The 21,683-nt window shown below is 43.1% G+C and overlaps 1 protein-coding gene across 1 annotated transcript; it reads right to left on the minus strand.

Annotated features, from left to right (window-relative positions):
• Positions 1–1,706: 1,706 nt before the first annotated feature.
• Positions 1,707–20,459, minus strand: LOC142282649 (lipopolysaccharide-responsive and beige-like anchor protein; the record flags this gene model as incomplete). Its single annotated transcript, XM_075333004.1, has 7 exons — positions 1,707–1,899; positions 2,968–3,091; positions 15,756–15,837; positions 17,264–17,372; positions 19,895–19,987; positions 20,084–20,181; positions 20,397–20,459. Coding segments are annotated over 7 exons (762 nt in total), but the record flags the coding sequence as incomplete, so codon positions are not given.
• Between the last annotated feature and the right edge of the window lie 1,224 nt (positions 20,460–21,683).

The following is a 21,683-nucleotide window of genomic DNA, read 5'->3' on the forward strand; positions in this document are numbered from 1 at the left end:
TTTATTTGGACAGTGATGGGGATGTGGGACGGTGAGGTTAAGAGGGGTTCTCTCTCACAGGGGAGGGGTCCACTTACCCCCCTCTTTGGCAACCAGGATTTCCCTCCGGGGCTTCATTCCAATACATTTCTGGGATATGCTCGGGTGGAGGAAACTCGTTTTTTTCATGTGCTCCAGGGAAATACACTGCCCCCTTATGCATCTCTACGGGCCACAGGGAGAGAGGTTTCCTGGATAGAATATATGCAGCTGAAATCGTTTCTATCCAACCAGGACAGGGAGAGGAAGTTGAGGACCCCCCCTACTCCATTTGAGAAATTGTTCTTGCAGGGTTCGTCACCTGGGCATGTCATCTCTCTTATTTATAAAATGCTGAACCAGAGAGACATGTCGGACAAACCCAAATTTGTCTATAGATGGGGAGAGGAACTGGGAGAGGACATTTCGGAGGACAGATGGAGCAGGGCGTTTCTGTGGACCCACAAACTTTCTCTGGCTTGTGCCGCCCAAGAGAAAAACTATAAAATTCTCACAAGGTGGTACCAATACCCAACCAAATTGCATGCTATCTTTCCCTCAGTGTCCGACATGTGCTGGAGATGTGGTACAGAAAAAGGGTCTATGTTACATATATGGTGGAGCTGTGCTAAATTGCAACCATTCTGGGACTGTGTTTTCTCTGTATAAAAAGATGAGTGGGGATGAGGTGGAGAGATCTCCCCAGGTGGCCCTCCTCTCTATCCTCCCAGGTTCATTCAAGTCACAAAAGAGGGACCTGCTGCGATTTTGTTTAGCGGCAGCCCGTATAATTATTCCCAGATACTGGAAACAGACTAGATGCCCCACGTTAGCTGACTGGGTAGAGGAGATGGCAAACCTCCAGAGAATGGAGGAACTCACAGCTGAACTTAATGGGCTCACGGAAAAATTTATCACAGTGTGGGGACCGTGGATTACGTTCATGGAGTCTCCTGAGTTCACGGTGAGTCTGGCAGGTTATTTGGGATGAGAAATGGTGACATACCTTGTCTTCCCCTCTCCCCACACACTTTTTTCCCCCACCCCCTCTTTACCCTACTTTCTTCACTCTATTTGATTCCTTCTTTTCTAAGCTTATATCTGTTCTTTTTTTTTTTCTAGTTTTCTACTTTTTCTTAAATGTTTATTCAATAACTTAAAAGGGGATTGTTTTATGCCGAGAGTGGTCTTGTCAATTATCAGGAAGACATGTTTAGCTGGAACTCTGATTTCTAGTGTATGGTTTGTCATGGAGTGTTAGCATAAGGATAGCTTATAGAGTTCCAATGAAATCTACAATGTGATGTTATTTTTGTCATTCCGAAACTGAGAGATCACTGTTTATGTTTTATAATCTTTATAAATGTTCAAGATGTAAAATTATACAGTCAAAATACTCACTTGGCTAATAATTGAGTACAGTAATGTGATATGTACTGGTGAGCCAACTTAAACAGAATGCTATGTGCTGAAAGTATATCCTATCAGTTACATATGGAATTGCGTACACAACCTAAAGCACCCCAAAAATTAGAAATTAGTACAAAAAGTATACAGAGAGCTGTTTGCTGTGTCAGCATGGAAAGAACAAACCTGCGATAAAGCTACGGCAAAGCAGTAAAAGCAACCAGGATGGATCTCATTATAGAAATATGCATTTATAGGACATGAAGAGTCTACATAATTACCTTAGAATGGGTGATTGAGATCGTATCCACCCAAACACGCCAGCCACCCCACTCATATTTAATTGCATGGTAAAGCAGGATGCGAAAGATGGCGTACACCATTTCTGTAATCTTCTGCTCCTCTGTATTTTGGGGGCTGAAGTAGCACAAGGACAGCATCCATTCCTGCCAAACTGAACACTGCAGCAAACTCCTGCGGAAAGAACAGAAAGGACACACCAAGGGGATTATAACATCCCAATAATAAGACAACATACATTATTACTTAGTTCCCTAGCTTCACAATGTGAGATGATGGTGAAATGTTCATGGATGATGGCACAGCTATTCTGAAGAGCCAATATTTCATATTTGTTACATAGCACAAGACGTCGGAGGCTGGAGATTGACTACAGTCGTCATATGGGGAATTTGTGAGCTGGGTAAACAGATTTTTGGGGAGGGCGATGTAGCACAGGAACGGCAGGGATCAATAGGAGAATATACAGTATAGTTATTATGGCAGTATTGGGGACGGTGGGCAAACTTTGAAGGTTGAAACCCATAGTAATCTAAATCCACTGAGAGATTACCATTATGCAAGCTAAACCCACCAACACATACACCAAAACAGATTCCACACCAAGGGTTTAAGAGGTCCATATGCAAATCAAGTTACCAGACTACCTATATTAGGAAGAAACTATATCAAACTCAATACAAACCGATATTTAGGAATTAGATACACATACGTGTTGGAAAGAAAAAAAAAAACAAAACACTTTGGGTATTTGGTGGGGAAGCTGCTTGACTGTCACTATGCACTTGATCATGTACATCCAGCTACAAAAGTGTCAGATTTAAATATATTAATATATATAAAAAAAAACAAAAAAAAAAAAAAAACACACCCCAGAACTTAATTCAGCAGCAGACCTGAGCAAAAAGACCACAGGACCCTGATTCAGCAACCGTGTTAGTCGTCCGTAGTCACCACACTAGAGTACTCTGGACCTACTCCTACTGCCTGGAATCCCGCCACCTCTTCTGATTAGTAAGCGTATGTCACGTCAGAATGACAACACACCGGCTATCCCAGCAGGAAGGTCACAGGACTCTAGTACGGCAGCTTTTTCACAACTCTTTCCAACAGACACCATCTACTCCATGCATTATATCCAGAGGATTTCATTACTTGCTTCCCCATACCAGCATGCATTTCATTATCACATTACATTATGTTAACATAGGTGGTCTCCCAGTACAAAGCTAAGCCACATACCTTCGGTTTTCTCTGCTGTTATTAAAAAGTTTTATCATGTCGGAGAGGAACATCCTCCTCACCTCCATAACCTCTTGGGATGGAGGAGAATTCCGAAGGAGCGTAGCGATAACTTTAAGAGTCACTGGAGAAAAATAGCAGGAAAAAAACCCTTTAGAAAGCAATGACCATATACTTGTAAGAGTAATGATGTCAATAGTGTGAAAATGATCTATGCAGCACTAAATACTACATGTTAGGCCTAAGACACACGGCATGAAAATCGGAGCAAGTGGAATGCGATAAAACATCGCATTCCACTCGGACCAATATTAGCCTATGTGCCATGAGCGATTATTTTCCTAATCGGACAAAAAACAGTCGCAGCATGCTGAGAGTGTAATGCGATCCTTGTTTCTCTCGCACTCATTCAAGTCTATGGGACAAGAGAAAAATCACACTGCACCGCAGTACACTGGTGTACTGCGAGTGTAGAGCGAGAATGGCAATGCCCACCGCAGCGCCAGCCCGCCCCTCCGCAGCTGTGGTCCGATCGCTGTGCTGCCAGCGTGAGCTGAGTGTCATGCGAGGATCGCAGTAGTCCCCCGTGTAGCCCCAGCCTTAAAGGGGGAGGCTGGACACTGAAATATCAGAGCTTTGCCCTGGAGCATAAGAACTACATGAGACATACACCAAGGTCTTCACAATTTATAGCACATATTTCAAAGATATTTGTAGCTGCAAAATGCACTAGAATGCATGCCCAAATTAAAAGTACAAGGAGAAAATAACATTCTAGTTTTTATTTGGCACATTTTTTTGCCAAACTTACCTCCCCTAAATTAGATTTGTTCCAGGTACACAGGCCTACACACATCAGTCCTGACTGCAGAGATTAGTACATGAAGAGGAATACACTTAAGTGCCCGATGACAATCGGCTATAATTGGAGTTCCGGTTAGTAGGACAGAGACGTGCAGGACCATGGGAGAGAATAAGGTGAGACACAAAAGACTATTTGCACCCAAAGACATTATGAGATTATTTTATGGTTACAGCATGCTGCCGTAATTGGAGGTAAGTTAAATTAGCTACCGACCATTCATGAGACCTAATCATTGACACTTCAATGCCATTATTAATATTTGGTTGATATTTCCCCACTGACTGAGTACTGAAGAGTATGTTCTAGGAGGCACCTATGTGTAGGAAATATATTGTCCTACTCTAGGGAATTCTTGAGAGCAATAAGTCTTAACAATTCACTGATCTAGACACACAAGGAACACAAAGTTTGAGAAGCATGGACTGAATAAGAAAATTTTGATAAAAAAAAAAATTGCTACATCTGCATCTAAGTGTCAATGATAGGGTCTCATTAATGATCGGTAGCTAATTAACTTTCCTCCAATTACGGCAGCAATACATACCAATATTGAACAATTCTGACAATTTTGGCAAGATACCTGACCTTCTTATGTGTAAAGTCGGTATCTTTTGACTTTCCTCCAAGGCATATTTTGGAGGAAACCAGTATGAGACATGCTCAATTTTAACAAGACCAATCCTTTAACCTGAAAGGAGTTTAAGGGGTATTGTCATCTCCAAGATGCTATCCCAATATGTAGTAGGAATAATAATAATAATAATATTAGTAAAGACCTCCAATTAACAAATTCAGTATAGTTCTCCTGGTTAGCTGTGTTACAGACCTCATATGCAGGGCATTGCAGTAGTTTAAGTAACCAGAGGTATGACCACTCATAGTGAGACTGCTAGTGATCATAACCATGGATACCCATGCTGCAATGCCCAGCACATAAGCAGCAAAGAACTATACTACATTTCTAATTGAAGAAACAAAACATAACTCACATCAAGAGCCATTAGATAATGAGCACCAAGCCTCCCTGATTTAGGCAGGGAAGGTGCCAGCACTACTCATTACAGGAATGAACACGAGAGAACAAGAGTAAAGTGCAAAAATAGACATCATTTTTATTGAATACACAACAAGACAAATATTTCATTAAAATGGTGCACTAACAATAAATCCTAGGGATGCCGACATAAAAGATTAGACCATTAGTTATAGCCAATCAGATAAGTCAAAAAAAAAAAAAAAAAAACCCACTAGTAAATATCTATATATATGGCAGCAACTAGCCTAAAAAGATCACAGTGGTTGGAAAAATACCCAGAAGAGGGGGGGACTGCAGAATGGGGTGTAAAATATGATCAGATCAAACCGTGGTTGCCCACCATGTAAGGGTGGGGAACCATGGTGATCCCGCTGGCTCTACTGTTACTGAACACTAATGCCCAGCAGAGAATCGGCATGGAGTAACAATATGGCACAAGTGTGCGATTAGAAAAAATTCCCTTACCTAAAGTGCTAAGGTGCAAACCAAACCAGCGCAGGAAAGCCAGCTGTAGACACAAGCAGTCCCTATGGGGTGTAAGAAGGCATCCCTCAGATCATCCTAGGGTCTCCATCCGACGCGCGTTTCGCGGGGATAGCTTTATCAAGGTGGAAAACCAAAGTCCACCTTGATAAAGCTATCCCCGCGAAACGCGCGTCGGATGGAGACCCTAGGATGATCTGAGGGATGCCTTCTTACACCCCATAGGGACTGCTTGTGTCTACAGCTGGCTTTCCTGCGCTGGTTTGGTTTGCACCTTAGCACTTTAGGTAAGGGAATTTTTTCTAATCGCACACTTGTGCCATATTGTTACTCCATGCCGATTCTCTGCTGGGCATTAGTGTTCAGTAACAGTAGAGCCAGCGGGATCACCATGGTTCCCCACCCTTACATGGTGGGCAACCACGGTTTGATCTGATCATATTTTACACCCCATTCTGCAGTCCCCCCCTCTTCTGGGTATTTTTCCAACCACTGTGATCTTTTTAGGCTAGTTGCTGCCATATATATAGATATTTACTAGTGGGGTTTTTTTTTTTTTTTTTTTACTTATCTGATTGGCTATAACTACTGGTCTAATCTTTTATGTCGGCATCCCTAGGATTTATTGGTAGTGCACCATTTTAATGAAATATTTGTCTTGTTGTGTATTCAATAAAAATTATGTCTATTTTTGCACTTTACTCTTGTTCTCTCGTGTTCATTTCTAATTGAAGGTATTTGCAAATATTATTACACCTACTAGATATTGGAATAGGATCTTTGACATGGGAATACCCCTTTAAGCCCCGGCCAGGTGTCTGACTTCAGATTATTCCCCTCCCTTCCAATAAAGTCAATTAGATTGAGTGATCCAGGTCTACAGACCATAATTCTGATCTAAAGACATCACTGCGAACTTTAAAATGACAATAATTACAATCAAAATAATCTGTATACGTTTCTTAAGCTTTTAAAGAAAAAAAAAAAAAAAAAAAAAATCAGACGCCTCAAATTTATTTTATTTTTTTATGAATGAGTAAAAATGTGCCTTATTTTTACAGACTGTTCTGGAATTACTGGACGATTGGCAACAATGCAATGCATTCCTATATACATGTAAATCATAAAAAATACGGTTAACCCCAAAAAATTAATATTTAGAAATAAAATTTCTTCAGAAAATAAAGTGTCACAATGATAAAGAATTGCCTGCAACCAGCAGACATGGGAGGAAAACCTGACTTCGTATTATTCATGCTGCACAGACATTGAATGGCGGAGCACTAGGTCAATATTTGCATCTTTTTGTAACTATCAAAACTCAACAAGACGAATAGCAGGCACCCGGCACGCAGTCAATCACGGATATTGTCCCAGCTCACGGAGTGGAGTTGTCAGTCTATCAGACAGATGCTTTCTATATGAGAGGAGTCAAGATTAAAAGAAAATAAAACCCCACAGAAAATTTCTGCCACATAACATGCTGATTCATTCCAAACACTCCGCTAAAACCTGTGAACACGAGAATATTGCCAAGGAAAACGCAGGATAAAAAGAGTCAGAGGATTAATCATTTCCATCACAAACTTGCAGCCTAATAAATCTCGCCAATGCATAATCCCAGAGCCTTAGAATTGGGAACTAAGATGCGTGACAGCCAACAGTACGGAAGAGTGTGTAAAATCCGAGTCTTCTGTCTATAGAGAATTTCCAAGACTATGTTGGCCTCATTCATTATCTTATTGCTTCATAGAATCAACTCTGTCAACAATACAGATTCACCAAGGAAGGAAGCAAGCCAAGCCACATCTACAGAGCACAAAGACCGCAAACAGGACTTCAATTGTTTATTAGTGACTCTGACTGTCGTGATCTTCCTCAAAGTTTGGAAAGACCCACTGTTTAGTTTCCTTCCTTAGTATGGGAGGTGAAGAGTATAAAAAGATATGTGGTTTAAAAGCCATAAGAAACAACAATGGGGTTATGAAGGACCCTGATAAAGGTTTGCTCATCACAGAAAATCTCTTCATTGGTGTGGGTCCCACCTCCAAGAGAACTATCAACCCTGAGAATGAAGCACCATGATTTAGGGCTGGAAGATAACTTTGGTCTCTTCTCTGGCCTAAAGGTAAACTAGCATGAACCCTATGACTTTCCAATATTTTTGTTGGCCACCTCTAAATAAGTCCCCCTACTGCCACTTAAGTGGGAAACTCAATTTCACGACTGGGGGGATACAGGTTTCCAGGAACAACATAGATATCTTTCCTTTCCTATCATTTATCAGACTAAGGCTTCCATCACACGTCCGTGTCTCCGGTACGTGTTTGGTCAGTTTCCTCACGTGCCGGAGACACAGGCACACGTAGACTTATTAAAATCCATGGGTCTGAGCTCACATGCGTGTTTTGCCATGGACCGTGTGTCCGTGTGAAGCATACGTGTGTCCGTGTACTCCACACGTAGACATGTCCGTTTTTCTACGGCATCATGGGTGTCACCCGAACTGCACGGATGTGATTCATGTGACACGCACCGGATAAAACACACATATCTGTGAAATAAAAAAAAGAGAATTTTGTTTACTTTCGTAAATTCTTTTTCTTATAGTTCCATATTGGGAGACCCAGACATTGGGTGTATAGCTTCTGCCTCCGGAGGACACACAAAGTACTACACTCAAAAGTGTAGCTCCTCCCTCTGAGCTTATACACCCCCTGGAGAACCAGATCTAGCCAGTTTAGTGCAAAAGCTGAAGGAGAATAGCCACCCACAAGTAAAAACAGAGCAAGAACCGGAACAACCGGAGACTCTGTCCACGACAACAGCCGGTGATAACACGCGGAACAAGAAACTGCCAACAGGCAACAGGGAGGGTGCTGGGTCTCCCAATACGGAACTATAAGAAAAAGAATTTACGGTAAGTAAACAAAATACTCTTTTTCTTTATCGTTCCTATGGGAGACCCAGACATTGGGACGTCTCAAAGCAGTCCATGGGTGGGAATAAACAGAAAAACTGAGAAGTAGGCGGAGCCTAACTTCACAAATAGGCGACAGCCGCCTGAAGGATGCGTCTGCCCAAGCTCGCATCTGCCGAAGCATGAGCATGCACTTGGTAGTGCTTTGAAAAGGTATGCAGGCTAGTCCAAGTGGCAGCCTGACAGACTTGCTGAGCCGTAGCCTAGTGCCTGAAAGCCCAAGAGGCACCGACAGCTCTGGTCGAGTGTGCCTTGATCCCCAGCGGGGGAGGCACCTGAGAACACTGGTAGGCATCCGAAATGGTCGACCTAATCCAATGGGCTAAGGTCGGCTTAGAAGCAGAGAGGCCCTTACGCCAACCTGTGGTTAGCACAAAAAGAGAGGTGCACCGCCTAAGAGCAGCGGTGCGAGACACATAGATCCGGAGCGCCCGCACCAGATCCAGAGTATGCAACGCTTTCTCAAAGCGATAAACAGGAGCCGGACAAAAGGAAGGTAGGGTAATGTCCTGCTTAAGGTGGAAAGGAGAAACCACCTTAGGGAGAAAGTCCGGAGTTGGACGGAGAACCACCTTGTCTTGATGAAAAACCAAAAAAGGTGACTCTGAAGAGAGCGCAGCCAAATCAGAGACTCTCCTGAGGGAAGTTATGGCCACTAGAAAGACCACTTTCTGTGAAAGATGAAACAAAGAAACCTCCCTAAGAGGCTCAAAGGGGGGTTTTCTGCAAAACCGTGAGAACCAAATTGAGGTCCCAGGGATCCAAGGGCCGCCGGTAAGGCGAAATGATGTGAGACGCGCCCTGCAAGAAGGTGCGGACCTGAGCCAGCCGGGCGATACGCCGCTGGAACAGCACTGACAGAGCCGAGACTTGTCCCTTAAGAGAGTTGAGGGACAGTCCCAGCTGCAGACCGGACTGTAGAAAGGACAGAAGGGTCGGCAAGGAAAAAGGCAAAGGAGGATGGCCAGAAGAGCGACACCAGGACAGGAAAATTTTCCAAGTCCTGTGATAGATCTTGGCAGAGGAAGACTTCCGGGCCCGAGTCATAGTGGAGATGACCTCAGGGGGGATTACCAGAAGCCGTCAAGATCCAGGACTCAAGAGCCACGCCGTCAATCTGAGAGCCGCAGAATTCTGTCGGAAAAACGGACCTTGTGAGAGAAGGTCTGGACGGTCCGGAAGATGCCACGGCACCTCTACGGACAGATGGAGCAGGTCTGGGTACCAAGCTCGCCTGGGCCAGTCCGGAGCAATGAGGATGACTCGACGGCCCTCCATTCTCATCTTGCGCAGAACTCTGGGCAAGAGAGCTAGAGGGTGAAACACGTAGGACAGACGAAACTGGGACCAGTCTTGAACCAGAGCGTCCGCGGCGAAGGCCTGAGGATCGTGGGAGCGAGCCACGTAAACCGGAACCTTGTTGTTGTGACGGGATGCCATTAGGTCCACTTCCGGAGTGCCCCACTTGCGGCAGATTGACTGAAACACTGCCGGATGCAGGGACCACTCGCCACTGTCCACGGTTTGACGGCTGAGATAATCTGCTTCCCAGTTTTCCACGCCTGGGATGTGGACTGCGGATATGGTGGACTTGGAGTCCTCCGTCCATTGAAGGATGCGTTGTACCTCCAACATTGCCAGGCGGCTGCGTGTCCCGCCTTGGTGATTGATGTAGGCAACCGCTGTCGCGTTGTCTGACTGGACTCGGATGTGCTTGCCCGCCAATAGGTGGTGAAAAGCTAGGAGAGCCAGAAGCACGGCTCTGGTTTCCAGCACATTGATCGAGAGGGCTGACTCGGACGGAGTCCAAGTGCCCTGCGCTCGGTGGTGGAGACATACTGCTCCCCAGCCGGATAGGCTGGCATCCGTGGTGAGGATCACCCAGGACGGGGCCAGGAAGGAGCGCCCCTGAGACAGAGAGAGGGGCCGAAGCCACCACTGAAGAGAGCTCCTGGTCTGTGGCGACAGAGCCACTAACCTGTGCAAGGAGGAAGGCCGCTTGTCCCAACAGCGGAGAATGTCCAGCTGCAGTGGCCGCAGATGGAACTGGGCAAAGGGAACAGCCTCCATTGACGCCACCATCTGACCCAGCACCTGCATCAGGTGCCTGATGGAATAACGGCGGGGCCTCAGCAGAGAGCGCACCGCCAGTTGGAGGGACTGCTGTTTGATTAAGGGCAACTTCACAAGTGCCGGCAAAGTCTCGAACTGCATCCCTAGGTACGTGAGCCTCTGGGTCGGAGTCAGAGTGGATTTGGGCAGATTGACAAGCCACCCGAATTGGGCTAGAGTGGCGAGAGTGAGCGAGACACTCCGCTGACAGTCTGTGCTGGATGAAGCCTTGACTAGAAGGTCGTCCAGGTAAGGAATCACTGCCAACCCCTGGAGGTGCAGAACCGCAACCACTGCTGCCATGAACTTGGTGAATACTCGAGGGGCCGTGGCTAACCCGAAGGGGAGAGCCACGAATTGGAAATGTTCCTCTCCGATTGCAAAACGTAGCCAACGCTGGTGTGAAACTGCAATTGGCACATGCAGATAGGCATCTCTGATGTCGATGGATGCCAGGAAATCCCCTTGGGTCATTGAGGCAATGACTGACTGCAGAGACTCCATGCGAAAATGCCGCACCTGAACATGCTTGTTGAGAAGCTTGAGATCCAGGATGGGCCGGAAGGAACCGTCCTTTTTGGGGACTAGGAAGAGATTTGAGTAGAAACCTCTGAACCGTTCCCGGGCGGGAACCGGTACAATTACCCCGTTGGCCTGCAAGGATGCCACGGCCTGAGAGAAGGCGGCGGCCTTGGAGCAGGGGGGAGTTGACAGAAAAAATCTGTTTGGCGGGCTGGAGAATTCTATCCTGTAGCCGTGGGAGATGATATCCCGCACCCACTGATCGGAGACATGTTGAAACCACACGTCGCCAAAGTGGGAGAGCCTGCCACCGACTAAGGACGTTGCTGGCGCGGACAGATAGTCAAGAGGAGGCTGCCTTAGTGGCAGCAGCTCCTGCGGTCTTCTGTGGACGCGCTTTTGTGCGCCAGTTGGATTTTTGGTCCTTGGCTGAGTTAGTGGACGAGGCCGAGGGCTTAGAGGACGACCAGTTGGAGGAACGAAAGGAACGAAACCTCGACTGATTCCTACCCTGGACAGGTTTCCTGGTTTTGGTTTGTGGCATGGAAGTACTCTTCCCGCCAGTAGCCTCCTTAATAATTTCATCCAGCTGTTCACCGAACAGCCTGGACCCAGCAAAAGGGAGTCCAGCAAGGAACTTCTTTGAGGAAGCATCTGCCTTCCACTCTCGAAGCCACAAGATCCTGCGGATAGCGAGGGAATTAGCCGAAGCCACCGCAGTGCGGTGAGAAGCCTCCAGCATGGCAGACATGGCAAAGGATGAAAAAGCTGAAGCTTGGGAAGTTAAGGTAACCATTTCGGGCATAGATTCCCTGGTGAGGGAATGCATCTCCTCCAGAGAAGCAGAGATGGCTTTGAGAGCCCACACTGCTGCAAAAGTTGGGGAGAACGAGGCCCCTGCCGCCTCATATACAGATTTGGCCAGAAGGTCAGCCTGGCGGTCAGTGGAATCCTTAAGAGAGGTGCCATCAGCCACTGATACAACGGTCCGGGCTGAGAGTCTAGACACCGGGGGGTCTACCTTTGGTGAATGAGCCCACTCCTTAACCACCTCGGGTGGAAAGGGAAAACAGTCATCAGAACTACGCTTTGGGAAGCGTTTGTCAGGACAGGCCCTAGGTTTGGTCACAGCGGCCTGAAAACTGGAGTGGTTAAAGAACACACTCTTTGTCCTCTTAGGCGAGGTAAACTGGTGCTTTTCTGCCAGAGAGGGTTGCTCCTCTGATACTGGCGGATTGAGATCCAGTACAGAATTAATGGACGCAATCAAATCACTAACATCTGAGCCACTTTCAGACAGATCAATGGGGCACATGGAGTTAGCCTCCGAGCCCCCTGTAAAGGCATCCTCCTCGTCCCGCGAGTCAGGTTCTGAAACAGAGCCGCGGGACGTGGAAGGAGAGGGAGCCCTGCGTCTCTTCTTAGGAGGACGGGGTCTGGGACCAGATGAGGAATCCTCTGTGAGCTCCGCTGAGAGAGCCCTAGCAGCAGAGGCACCCTGTGAAGGGGGCTGATGCATGTTCAGCAAAGTCCTGGACAGCTGTCCCATGGAGTCGGCAAAAGACTGGGAGATAGACCTAGATAAGGATTCTACCCAAGCCGGGGGTTCAGCCACAGGAGCCGGAGCAGCCGGAGAGACCACTGGGGGTGCGATTCCAGGCTGAGGCATCATCAGGTTAGAGCAGGCATCACAATGTGGATAGGTGTTCGGTTCAGGCAGTAGGAGCTTACATGCAGTGCACACTGAATACAGCTTTGGAGCCTTGCTCCTCGTGTGAGACATGCTGCTGGAGTGGGGGCTCTGCCAGAATGACCCCCAGAGAGTATATACAGAGGTCCACAACCAGAGGTTGTGGCTTACCAGACCGCTGGAGCGGTGTTGTGTGCCCTCCAGATCCCGAAGCCCGGACCCCCAAGCACCTCAGCAGGGATGCTGCAGCCAGTGCTGATCGCAGAGAAAACGCTGAGAAAATGGCGCCGGAGCGAAGGGAGGGGGCGGGACCTACTCTGAGAGCGGGATCTGGAGGGCCATAGAGACTTACAGGGGAGGAGACATGTACCCAGTGAGGAGTGTCCCTCCCCTGTGCAGAACGGCCGCTGGGCGGAGCCACGCTGTCCCTCTGCATGAATGACATGCGAGGGCAGTGAAACCGAAAGTAGGCCTCCGGCGAAGCCGGGGCCTAAATTTGAGCGGTGCGGCCGGCGCGCAGGCACCATCGGCGCGGTTCTCAGGCGACAGCCAGAGAACCCGCCGGAAATGTCATAAAAATCACTCAGCACACTCTCCCACCACAATAAAGTACAGGGACCCCCAATATATAAATGTCTCAGGTACTTAGCTTGCTGAGACGCAGGGTTCCAAGTCCCTGGGGATGGGTGCTCCGGTCCAGCAGGATCCTGAAGGGCTGCGGATGGAGACCGGTCTCCTGCCAAGCATGGAGAACCGTGCTGGCTCCCACTTCAAGCCAGAGCCCAGGAGGGATGGTGAAGGAGCACGGCATGTAAGGCTCCAGCCTTGGAATCAACCTTAACAGCACCGCCGACACAGTGGGGTGAGAAGGGACATGCCGGGGGTCCAGGCTTGGACCCGCTTTTCTTTAAACTCTTTCCAAAAATAAAAAATCAGATGAGAATGCATGTGTGGATGTATGCCTCCTGAACACAAAGCGATAAACTGGCTAGATCTGGTTCTCCAGGGGGTGTATAAGCTCAGAGGGAGGAGCTACACTTTTGATTGTAGTACTTTGTGTGTCCTCCGGAGGCAGAAGCTATACACCCAATGTCTGGGTCTCCCATAGGAACGATAAAGAAAGAATTTCTATACTCACCTTCTCCTGCCCTCCTGTCTCTGCTGCTGCTGTCACTTGCTTCCGACCCCGCTCATTATGCTCATCGCATATTCACTCCAGTGCAGCCCGGAAGCAACAGTAGCAGGGAGTCGGCAGGACCGTACACCAAAGATCAGCACCACGGACAGCAACGCCAGGGACAGGTGAGCAGAAAGTTCCCGTTCTCCGTGTGTTCTCTGTGTGTTATCCGTGATAACACACGTGTGCCATAAACACGGCACACAGAGGGCAATACGCACCTTTGACACGTCCGTGTGAAAGAGGCCTAAGAAAAAGGGATGAGAGAAGCTACCTTATCAGCTATGGCCTGCATCAGCTGAAATAATTATAATGTGGAAAGGTGCTATATATGATCCTACAAATGCTAGTATATGTAAACACTGATATGTTTAAGAGATATCTCCTTATTCACCAGCACCCAACATCAGATATGGCACTATACCTAGACGTGGGGAAAGGCAACACTGGCGGGACCCTAAACTATAATACTGATCACATCTAATAGTACAGTAGATCTAAACTTTGTCTCATTACCAACACATTTTGCTGTCAGCTCACCTGCACTGCCCCTACCCCCACATTGGATGCCTGTGACGGGAAGGCTGAAATAATGTTATTTGTAATAATGCACAACTCTGTAGAGCAGACCGCAGTGTGAGAGGACAACTGCAGATGTGTTTGTAATAAGGCCAAAATTTAGCTCTGCTGTACTGTGTTAGTAATATGCACACACAGATCTGCAGTGAGGTCAAACAGCAGCCATTATATATCCCACTAGTAAAACCCACTTTTTCTTAAAGGCAGAGTCTCAGTGAGATCTGCGTCCAGGCCAAAGTTTTTAAATATTAAGAAAAAGGTAGATTTATTTGGATTAATACATCGGATGATAAATATCAAAGTATCATGTTAGTTAACATGTACATTCTCACTAAACTTTGATGAAAGAGCTATGACTATTGGTGTTTGGGAAAATTACAGAAGAACAAAAGTTACAGAAGAACAAGCTGATATTAGACAGTAGCAGTTTAGTTGATATCTTAAAGGTTTTCTTAAAGACAGACGACCAATATGGTTTCCAGATGGCCAAGGGTGGAATGTAGTGCTAGAATCTTAGTGGCTATCAGGAATCCATATTAGTAGTCTGTCTTTAAGGAACCCTTTAAGATATTAGACAGTAACAGTTTAGTTTATTTCAACTTGCTGTTCTGTAATTTTCCCAAACTCCTGGCGTCAAAGCTCTTATCAATGTTTAGTGAGAATGCACATGTTTATAGTAAAGTAAAACATCTGGTACCAGGAGCCTTGGGCATGTCTCAATCAGTGACGTATTTGTCCGGTGTAGATTGACATCTACAGATTTGACCACTCAGAAGAGGGATACTATATTGGACAAATAGAACCTGTTAGAGTTTGTGTAACACTTGGTTATGCAAGCATTTGTTTTCAAAAAAAGATATAAACTGGTGAAGATTTCAGCAAAGTCAGAGGCCTGTTAACCTGTGGACTAAAAGGGGACACCCATGACACCCCAGTGTGGATCCCAGGAATTTTTCTGACGTCGCTGTTTTGCTTCTCACAGCTGATGTTCCCGAACAGATGATGTGTGTCACTCCTGGTGAAGTTTATTTTTATGTAGTGTACAATGTAAGTACTTTACCTTTGTGATTGATAATATGCAAAAGTGTACGCAATATCACACTATTTCCTATTTTCTATAATTATTGAATTATTATAATAAAATTAATCACCTTCTTTAAAGCAGTGTTCGACTTCTTTAAATACTTGGAAAAACACCCCCCAAAATAAGCGTGCAGTAAGAGGTTCAGGTATAAACCTTCACTCACAGTCAGCATTCATGGCTGTGCCCAAACAACTAAGAAGCGCGTCATCAGTTTTCATTACACACACACAAAGACCACTTTTTTTCATATATATACTTACAGGGATTTTGGATCTTGACTGAGGAGTCTGGGTCCGGGTGTTGCTTATGAATCACTTGTGTGCTAATTTGTTCAATGAGAATCTGAAAAACAAAAAATTAAAAGGGTTATTCCCATCTCCAAGATAATTTCCCACTATGTAGTAGGTGTAATAATATTAGTACATACCTACACTTAGACATGTAGTATAGTTCTCCTGATAGCCATGTCTCGTACCTCATGCGCAGGGCATTGCAGCTTAGGTAACCATGGCTACGTCTACTCATATGATGACAGACAGTTGCTCCTGTTCGTAACCATGGATACTCAAACGAAATTTCCCTACACATGAGGTAATGGACATGGCTTATCAGGAGAACTATACTACATTTTTAATTTGAAGTATTTGCGAATATTATTATTAATACACCTAAGATATATTGGGATAGGATCTTTGAGATGAGAATACCCCTTTAAGTCAACATTTGTTACTCAGATGGTACCATTGTAATCTATACATTTTGTTTCATATGAAGACTAAGATTCCCTTGCTGATTAGATGCAGGTCAGCCAAACCCACTGCATTTGAGGGACTGCAAGCCATCTAAAGCGTATGAAGGTGGCCCGACCAGCGTCGGACTGGCTACCGGAGGAACTGCAGTAATACCAGTTTTGGCCGCGGTTACCTACGCTGAGCTCCGGAGTGCAACCCGGCCTGTTCGCAGCTGAATGCAGGTAACTGCAGCCAGGACTGGTATTACCAGTATCCGCCAGTAATACCAGTCCTGGCTGATGTTACCTGCATTGAACCCCGGAGCTGTCACCTGAGCTGCGGAGTCCAGCCCGGCCAGTCTGCAGCTGTCATGGACTGAACTGTGATAGTCGGCGCTCACAGTTCAATCCTGCAACACCGGGGCCAGTCCAGGCTCCACTCCGGAGCTCAGGTGAGAGCTCCGGATTTCAGTGCAGGTAACTGCGGCCAGGACTGGTATTACTGCAGTTCTTCCGGTAGCCAGTCCTACACTGGGCCCAACCATAACCCAACATATGTGGAGAAAGAAGGATCAGGGCGGTTAAATTTCAACATGCTTGAGTCTATTTATCTCTCACAATAAAGCAAGATGACCAGCTCACATATTTTCAGCTTCCGGTGTGCTGGAATCACATGGCAAAAAACCCCCCAAAAAACGAAAAAAAAGGAAAAAAATGCCAGCATCATAAAAATTGCTAAATGTATTAGAACAAGCACTAAAAATTGTACATGGTGCGATAAAAATACGCGTTTCGAATGAGAGTTCTTTTTCAAAGTTGATAAAAAACTCACGTGCGAAACGCGTTGCTTTTTATCGCGCCATGTACAGATTTCGTGCTTGTTCTAATACATTTGTGAACTTTTATAGAGCTGGATTTTACTCATTTTTTTCTATTTATTATTCCCCATTGAAAAAATATACATAAGGTATTGGAAGGAACCGCAGGCGTCCCAGCCAGGGGTAAGGGCATGTTAAGGAAAAATTATTTTTACATTACCTCAAACAAAACATTGTAAGTTGTAACGCTGATTGTTTTTGCCTCTAGCATTAGCCTCTCAGACAACAATGAGAACAGTCCATGGCCCTGCATAACCTCCAGCTTCCTCCTGTAGCAAAAAAAGAGCAAAAATGAACATAATCTGATATACAAGCATCTTAAACTGGTCAGATATAAAATTTGCTAATGAAAGAATTGCGTTAGGACAGCCACTTGTATTAAACTTTGGCCTTTGCCACACTGTGCCATATTTAAGCCTATTTTTATGACATGAAGACATCCTACACCATCCTAACTGGCACCTGTCCCATCATCAATCTATGACACTTTTCTGTCAGTGTAGACAAAACTAGCGCGATTTGCTAATTAAAGGGATTTGCCAATTTCTTTCACAGGCACCCACCCGGAAATATTTTCTGGTCAGTGTAGCAAGATGGCAGATATTAGGGAGTGTTTTTCCCATTAACTCATTAATTAATATGAATTTTCATTTAACTCATTAGTGACCAATGATGTACAGTACATCATCATAGATCCCTTAGGAATGTATGAAGAAGGCTCGGGAGCGGACCTTGGTTGATACCCAGCAGATGTCAGCTTGGTCACATAGCTGGCATCTGCCTGTAAAGCAACGTGCACACAAGAGGAGGATAGATAGAGATTATATATAAAATATATAAAATATATATATATATATAAAATATATATATATATATATATATATATATAAAATATATATATATATATATATATATATAAAATAAATATATATATATATATATATAAAATATATATATATATATATATATATATATAAAATATATATATATATATATATATATATAAAATATATATATATTTTATTATATATATATATATATATATATATATATTATATTATATTTTATATATTTTATATATATATATATATATATATATATATATATATATATATATATATATATATATATATATATATATATATATATATATATATATATATATATATATATATATATATATATATATATATATATTTTTTTTTTTTTAAGCAGATCCTCTCCAGAATTCTCCTCGAAAACCTACTTCAAGAAATACTTTTGCTAAACTCTTACAATTAATTTCTATTGGAAATCCACTTAGATGTTCATATGAGGATTTTTACTTTTTTTTTTTTCCCCAAAAAAGATATTCTGAAAAAGAACTTCAACCTCTGACAGCAGCATTACAATGACATCATTGCTCTTCCCTGTTGATATGATTGGCCAAATAACCATGGCTCTTCTCACCCTGATAATACTTGCCCTCCGTTGTCAGCTGCACCCTTGGGCTGGTTATTAAAAATAGAGCTGAGCCCAGGCCGTATGTTTAAATTATTTATTTAAAATTAAAATACATTTTAAAAAAAATAACGTGTGATCCCCTCTATTTTTGATAACCAGCTAAGGTAAAGCTGACAGCTGAGGGTTGCAGCCCACAGCTATTTGTTTTACCAGTGCTGGTTAACAAAAATAAGTTGGGAGCCCAAGTCATTTTTAATCCTTATTTTTCACAACCACATAGTCATCTTATTAACATACAAACAGTACCTGAACACCAAACACGGACCCGGACTTTACAAAAGAAAGAAAAAAAAAAGTCAGGGTTCGAGTTTGAGCCGCAGACACCCGATGTCCGATGCAAACCCTGAACTTTACAGTTCCGGTTTGTTCATCCCTACATGCAAGTCCACATTGTGTCTGAGTTACAATCAAGTCTATAACTGCAAAGTGATCTGCAACTTAAGACTAAACATGTAACAAGTATGGATTTATGTGATAGTCTTGCCACAGGTCATTATACCCTTCCCACCACAACTATTGGATGAGATAATCGAAGTTCATATTAATCAATAGGTCTTGGAATAATACATTTTCACAATTGGATGTATTTAAAAAAAAAAAAAATATGTCCCTGTGGTGAGATAATCTTATATATGTGTCCCTGCTATGTGCTGTGTAATGGCCGTGTCTGACCGTACAGGGACCTGGTCTGATCATACCACATCTCCTGGACAGCAGAGGAAGTAAAAGTGTAAAAAGACCTTACACTATGGGATGCCAGCTGATTCTTTTTGAGAAGTTAAACATTTAGATGCCTATTTTTTTTATGTTTTACCTTACAAAGAATACATTTGCAATCCAGTGCTGTAATGTCTGTATACTTTTTTTTTTTCACTTCCTCCCCGGCCCAGGAGATGTGGTATGATCAGACCAGGTCCCTGTACGGTCAGACACGGCCATTACACAGTACATAGCAGTCACACATGTATAAGAATATCTCAGCACAGGAACATTTTTAAACACATCCAATTGTGGAACTTCTTATTATTCCAAGATCGATTGATTAAAATCAATTTTAGTGGGAAAGCCCCTTTAATAGGGGACAATCCACAGCATGTGGTCTGTGCCAATAATACACTTCCTATAACTTCTATTTACTTAAAAAAAATAAGTAAAGTTGCAGATTTTGGCATTTACATGAACGACACAATATATACAATAACCGGCTTATGATTGACATCAAAATACTGATCAATTAATCCTTGTTATAAGTGTTACTACAAAACATTGTCGTAATGGTCTCACTTACTTGGGTGACAAGTGCTTCAAAAAATATCCCAGGACTTTTAATCCCTGGACTCGGATTCCTTCACTTTTGGATGCCAGGAGTTTAAATATGACCCTTTAGTATTTGGGAGGAAAAAACAAATCTGTAACTCTCTCTCTAAATATGATTCTCAGAAAATTAAAACACTAAAACGCAAGTATTTTATTGCACCTCAAACCATTCCTTTGATCGAAAGCTGGAATCATTGAGCTCGGGTGCTCTGACATCAGCGCAACAAGTAACTGCAGGACGTCCATCAAGTTGTCGTCCTAGGTAGAGTGGATCAAATGAGAAAAGTAAAGACGTACAGTGGTGACACTTTCCGTTATAATCTCTTGTACAACGTTAATGGTACGATTGTGTTGTAAATGTAAGTCACATGACTGCCCAGATGACTACAGAAATTGAAACCCCATAAGCAATGCCACCTAGTGGCCAAACTGCACACCAAGAAGTTGTACTATTATATTTACAGTTTCCTTACCTCATGGATTGTCAGAAGGTAGTTGAGAATGGCCTGCAATTCATCTTCTTTGACCCCATAATCCTATAAAATAGCAAAAATGAATTAAAAGTCTATAGAATGACACGTATAGGTTCAAAGTAGAATACAAAATTAGGTTCCCCTGATAAATAATACTTCCAATTAAATAATAAGCCAATTTCACGCAAACAGTGCACATATTTACATATGAACAACCACACATCTACAAAGTGGATACTCTGTGGCACCTATATAACTGGATTAGTATGACAGCATCACTCTCCTCCATCAATAACCAATCATCCATAATGAAAAAATTGTTATGAACACACAAAAGTTAAAAAAAATAAATAACTTAATGCACTGTGATAAAATAGTCAAACAATTTAGTTCCACTTTGGAAATATACATGTACAGAAAAAGCATGGATTGGTGCCCAAATATATCTATCTATCACACACATACTAATTATATATATATATATATATACATACATATATATACACACATATATATATATATATATATATATATATATATATATATATATATATATATATATATATATATATATATATATATATATATATATATACATATATATATATATACACACATATACATATATATACACATATATATACACATATATATACATATACATATATATACACACATATATATACATATATACACATACATATATATATACACATATATATACATATATACACATACATACACATATATATACATATATACACATACATACATATATACATATATACACATACATACATATATACATATATATATATATATATATATATATATATACATATATATATATATATATATATATATATATATATATATATATATATATATATACATATATACATATATATATACATATATACATATTATATATATATATTATATACATACACACACACACACACACACACACACACACGGTGTAAATGAGTACAACCCCTATGAAAAGAAGGGAATTTTGTTTACTTACCGTAAATTCCTTTTCTTCTAGCTCCTATTGGGAGACCCAGACAATTGGGTGTATAGCTTCTGCCTCCGGAGGCCACACAAAGTATTACACTCAAAAGTGTAACCCCTCCCCTCTGCCTATACACCCTCCCGTGCATCACGGGCCCATCAGTTTTGGTGCCAAAGCAGGCAGGAGGAAACTTATAAATTGGTCTAAGGTAAACTCAATCCGAAGGATGTTCGGAGAACTGAAACCATGAACCAAAGAACAATTCAACATGA

The sequence above is a fragment of the Anomaloglossus baeobatrachus genome, unplaced genomic scaffold (assembly GCF_048569485.1).
Source record: "Anomaloglossus baeobatrachus isolate aAnoBae1 unplaced genomic scaffold, aAnoBae1.hap1 Scaffold_5158, whole genome shotgun sequence".
In the NCBI taxonomy this organism is placed as follows: Eukaryota; Metazoa; Chordata; class Amphibia; order Anura; family Aromobatidae; genus Anomaloglossus; species Anomaloglossus baeobatrachus.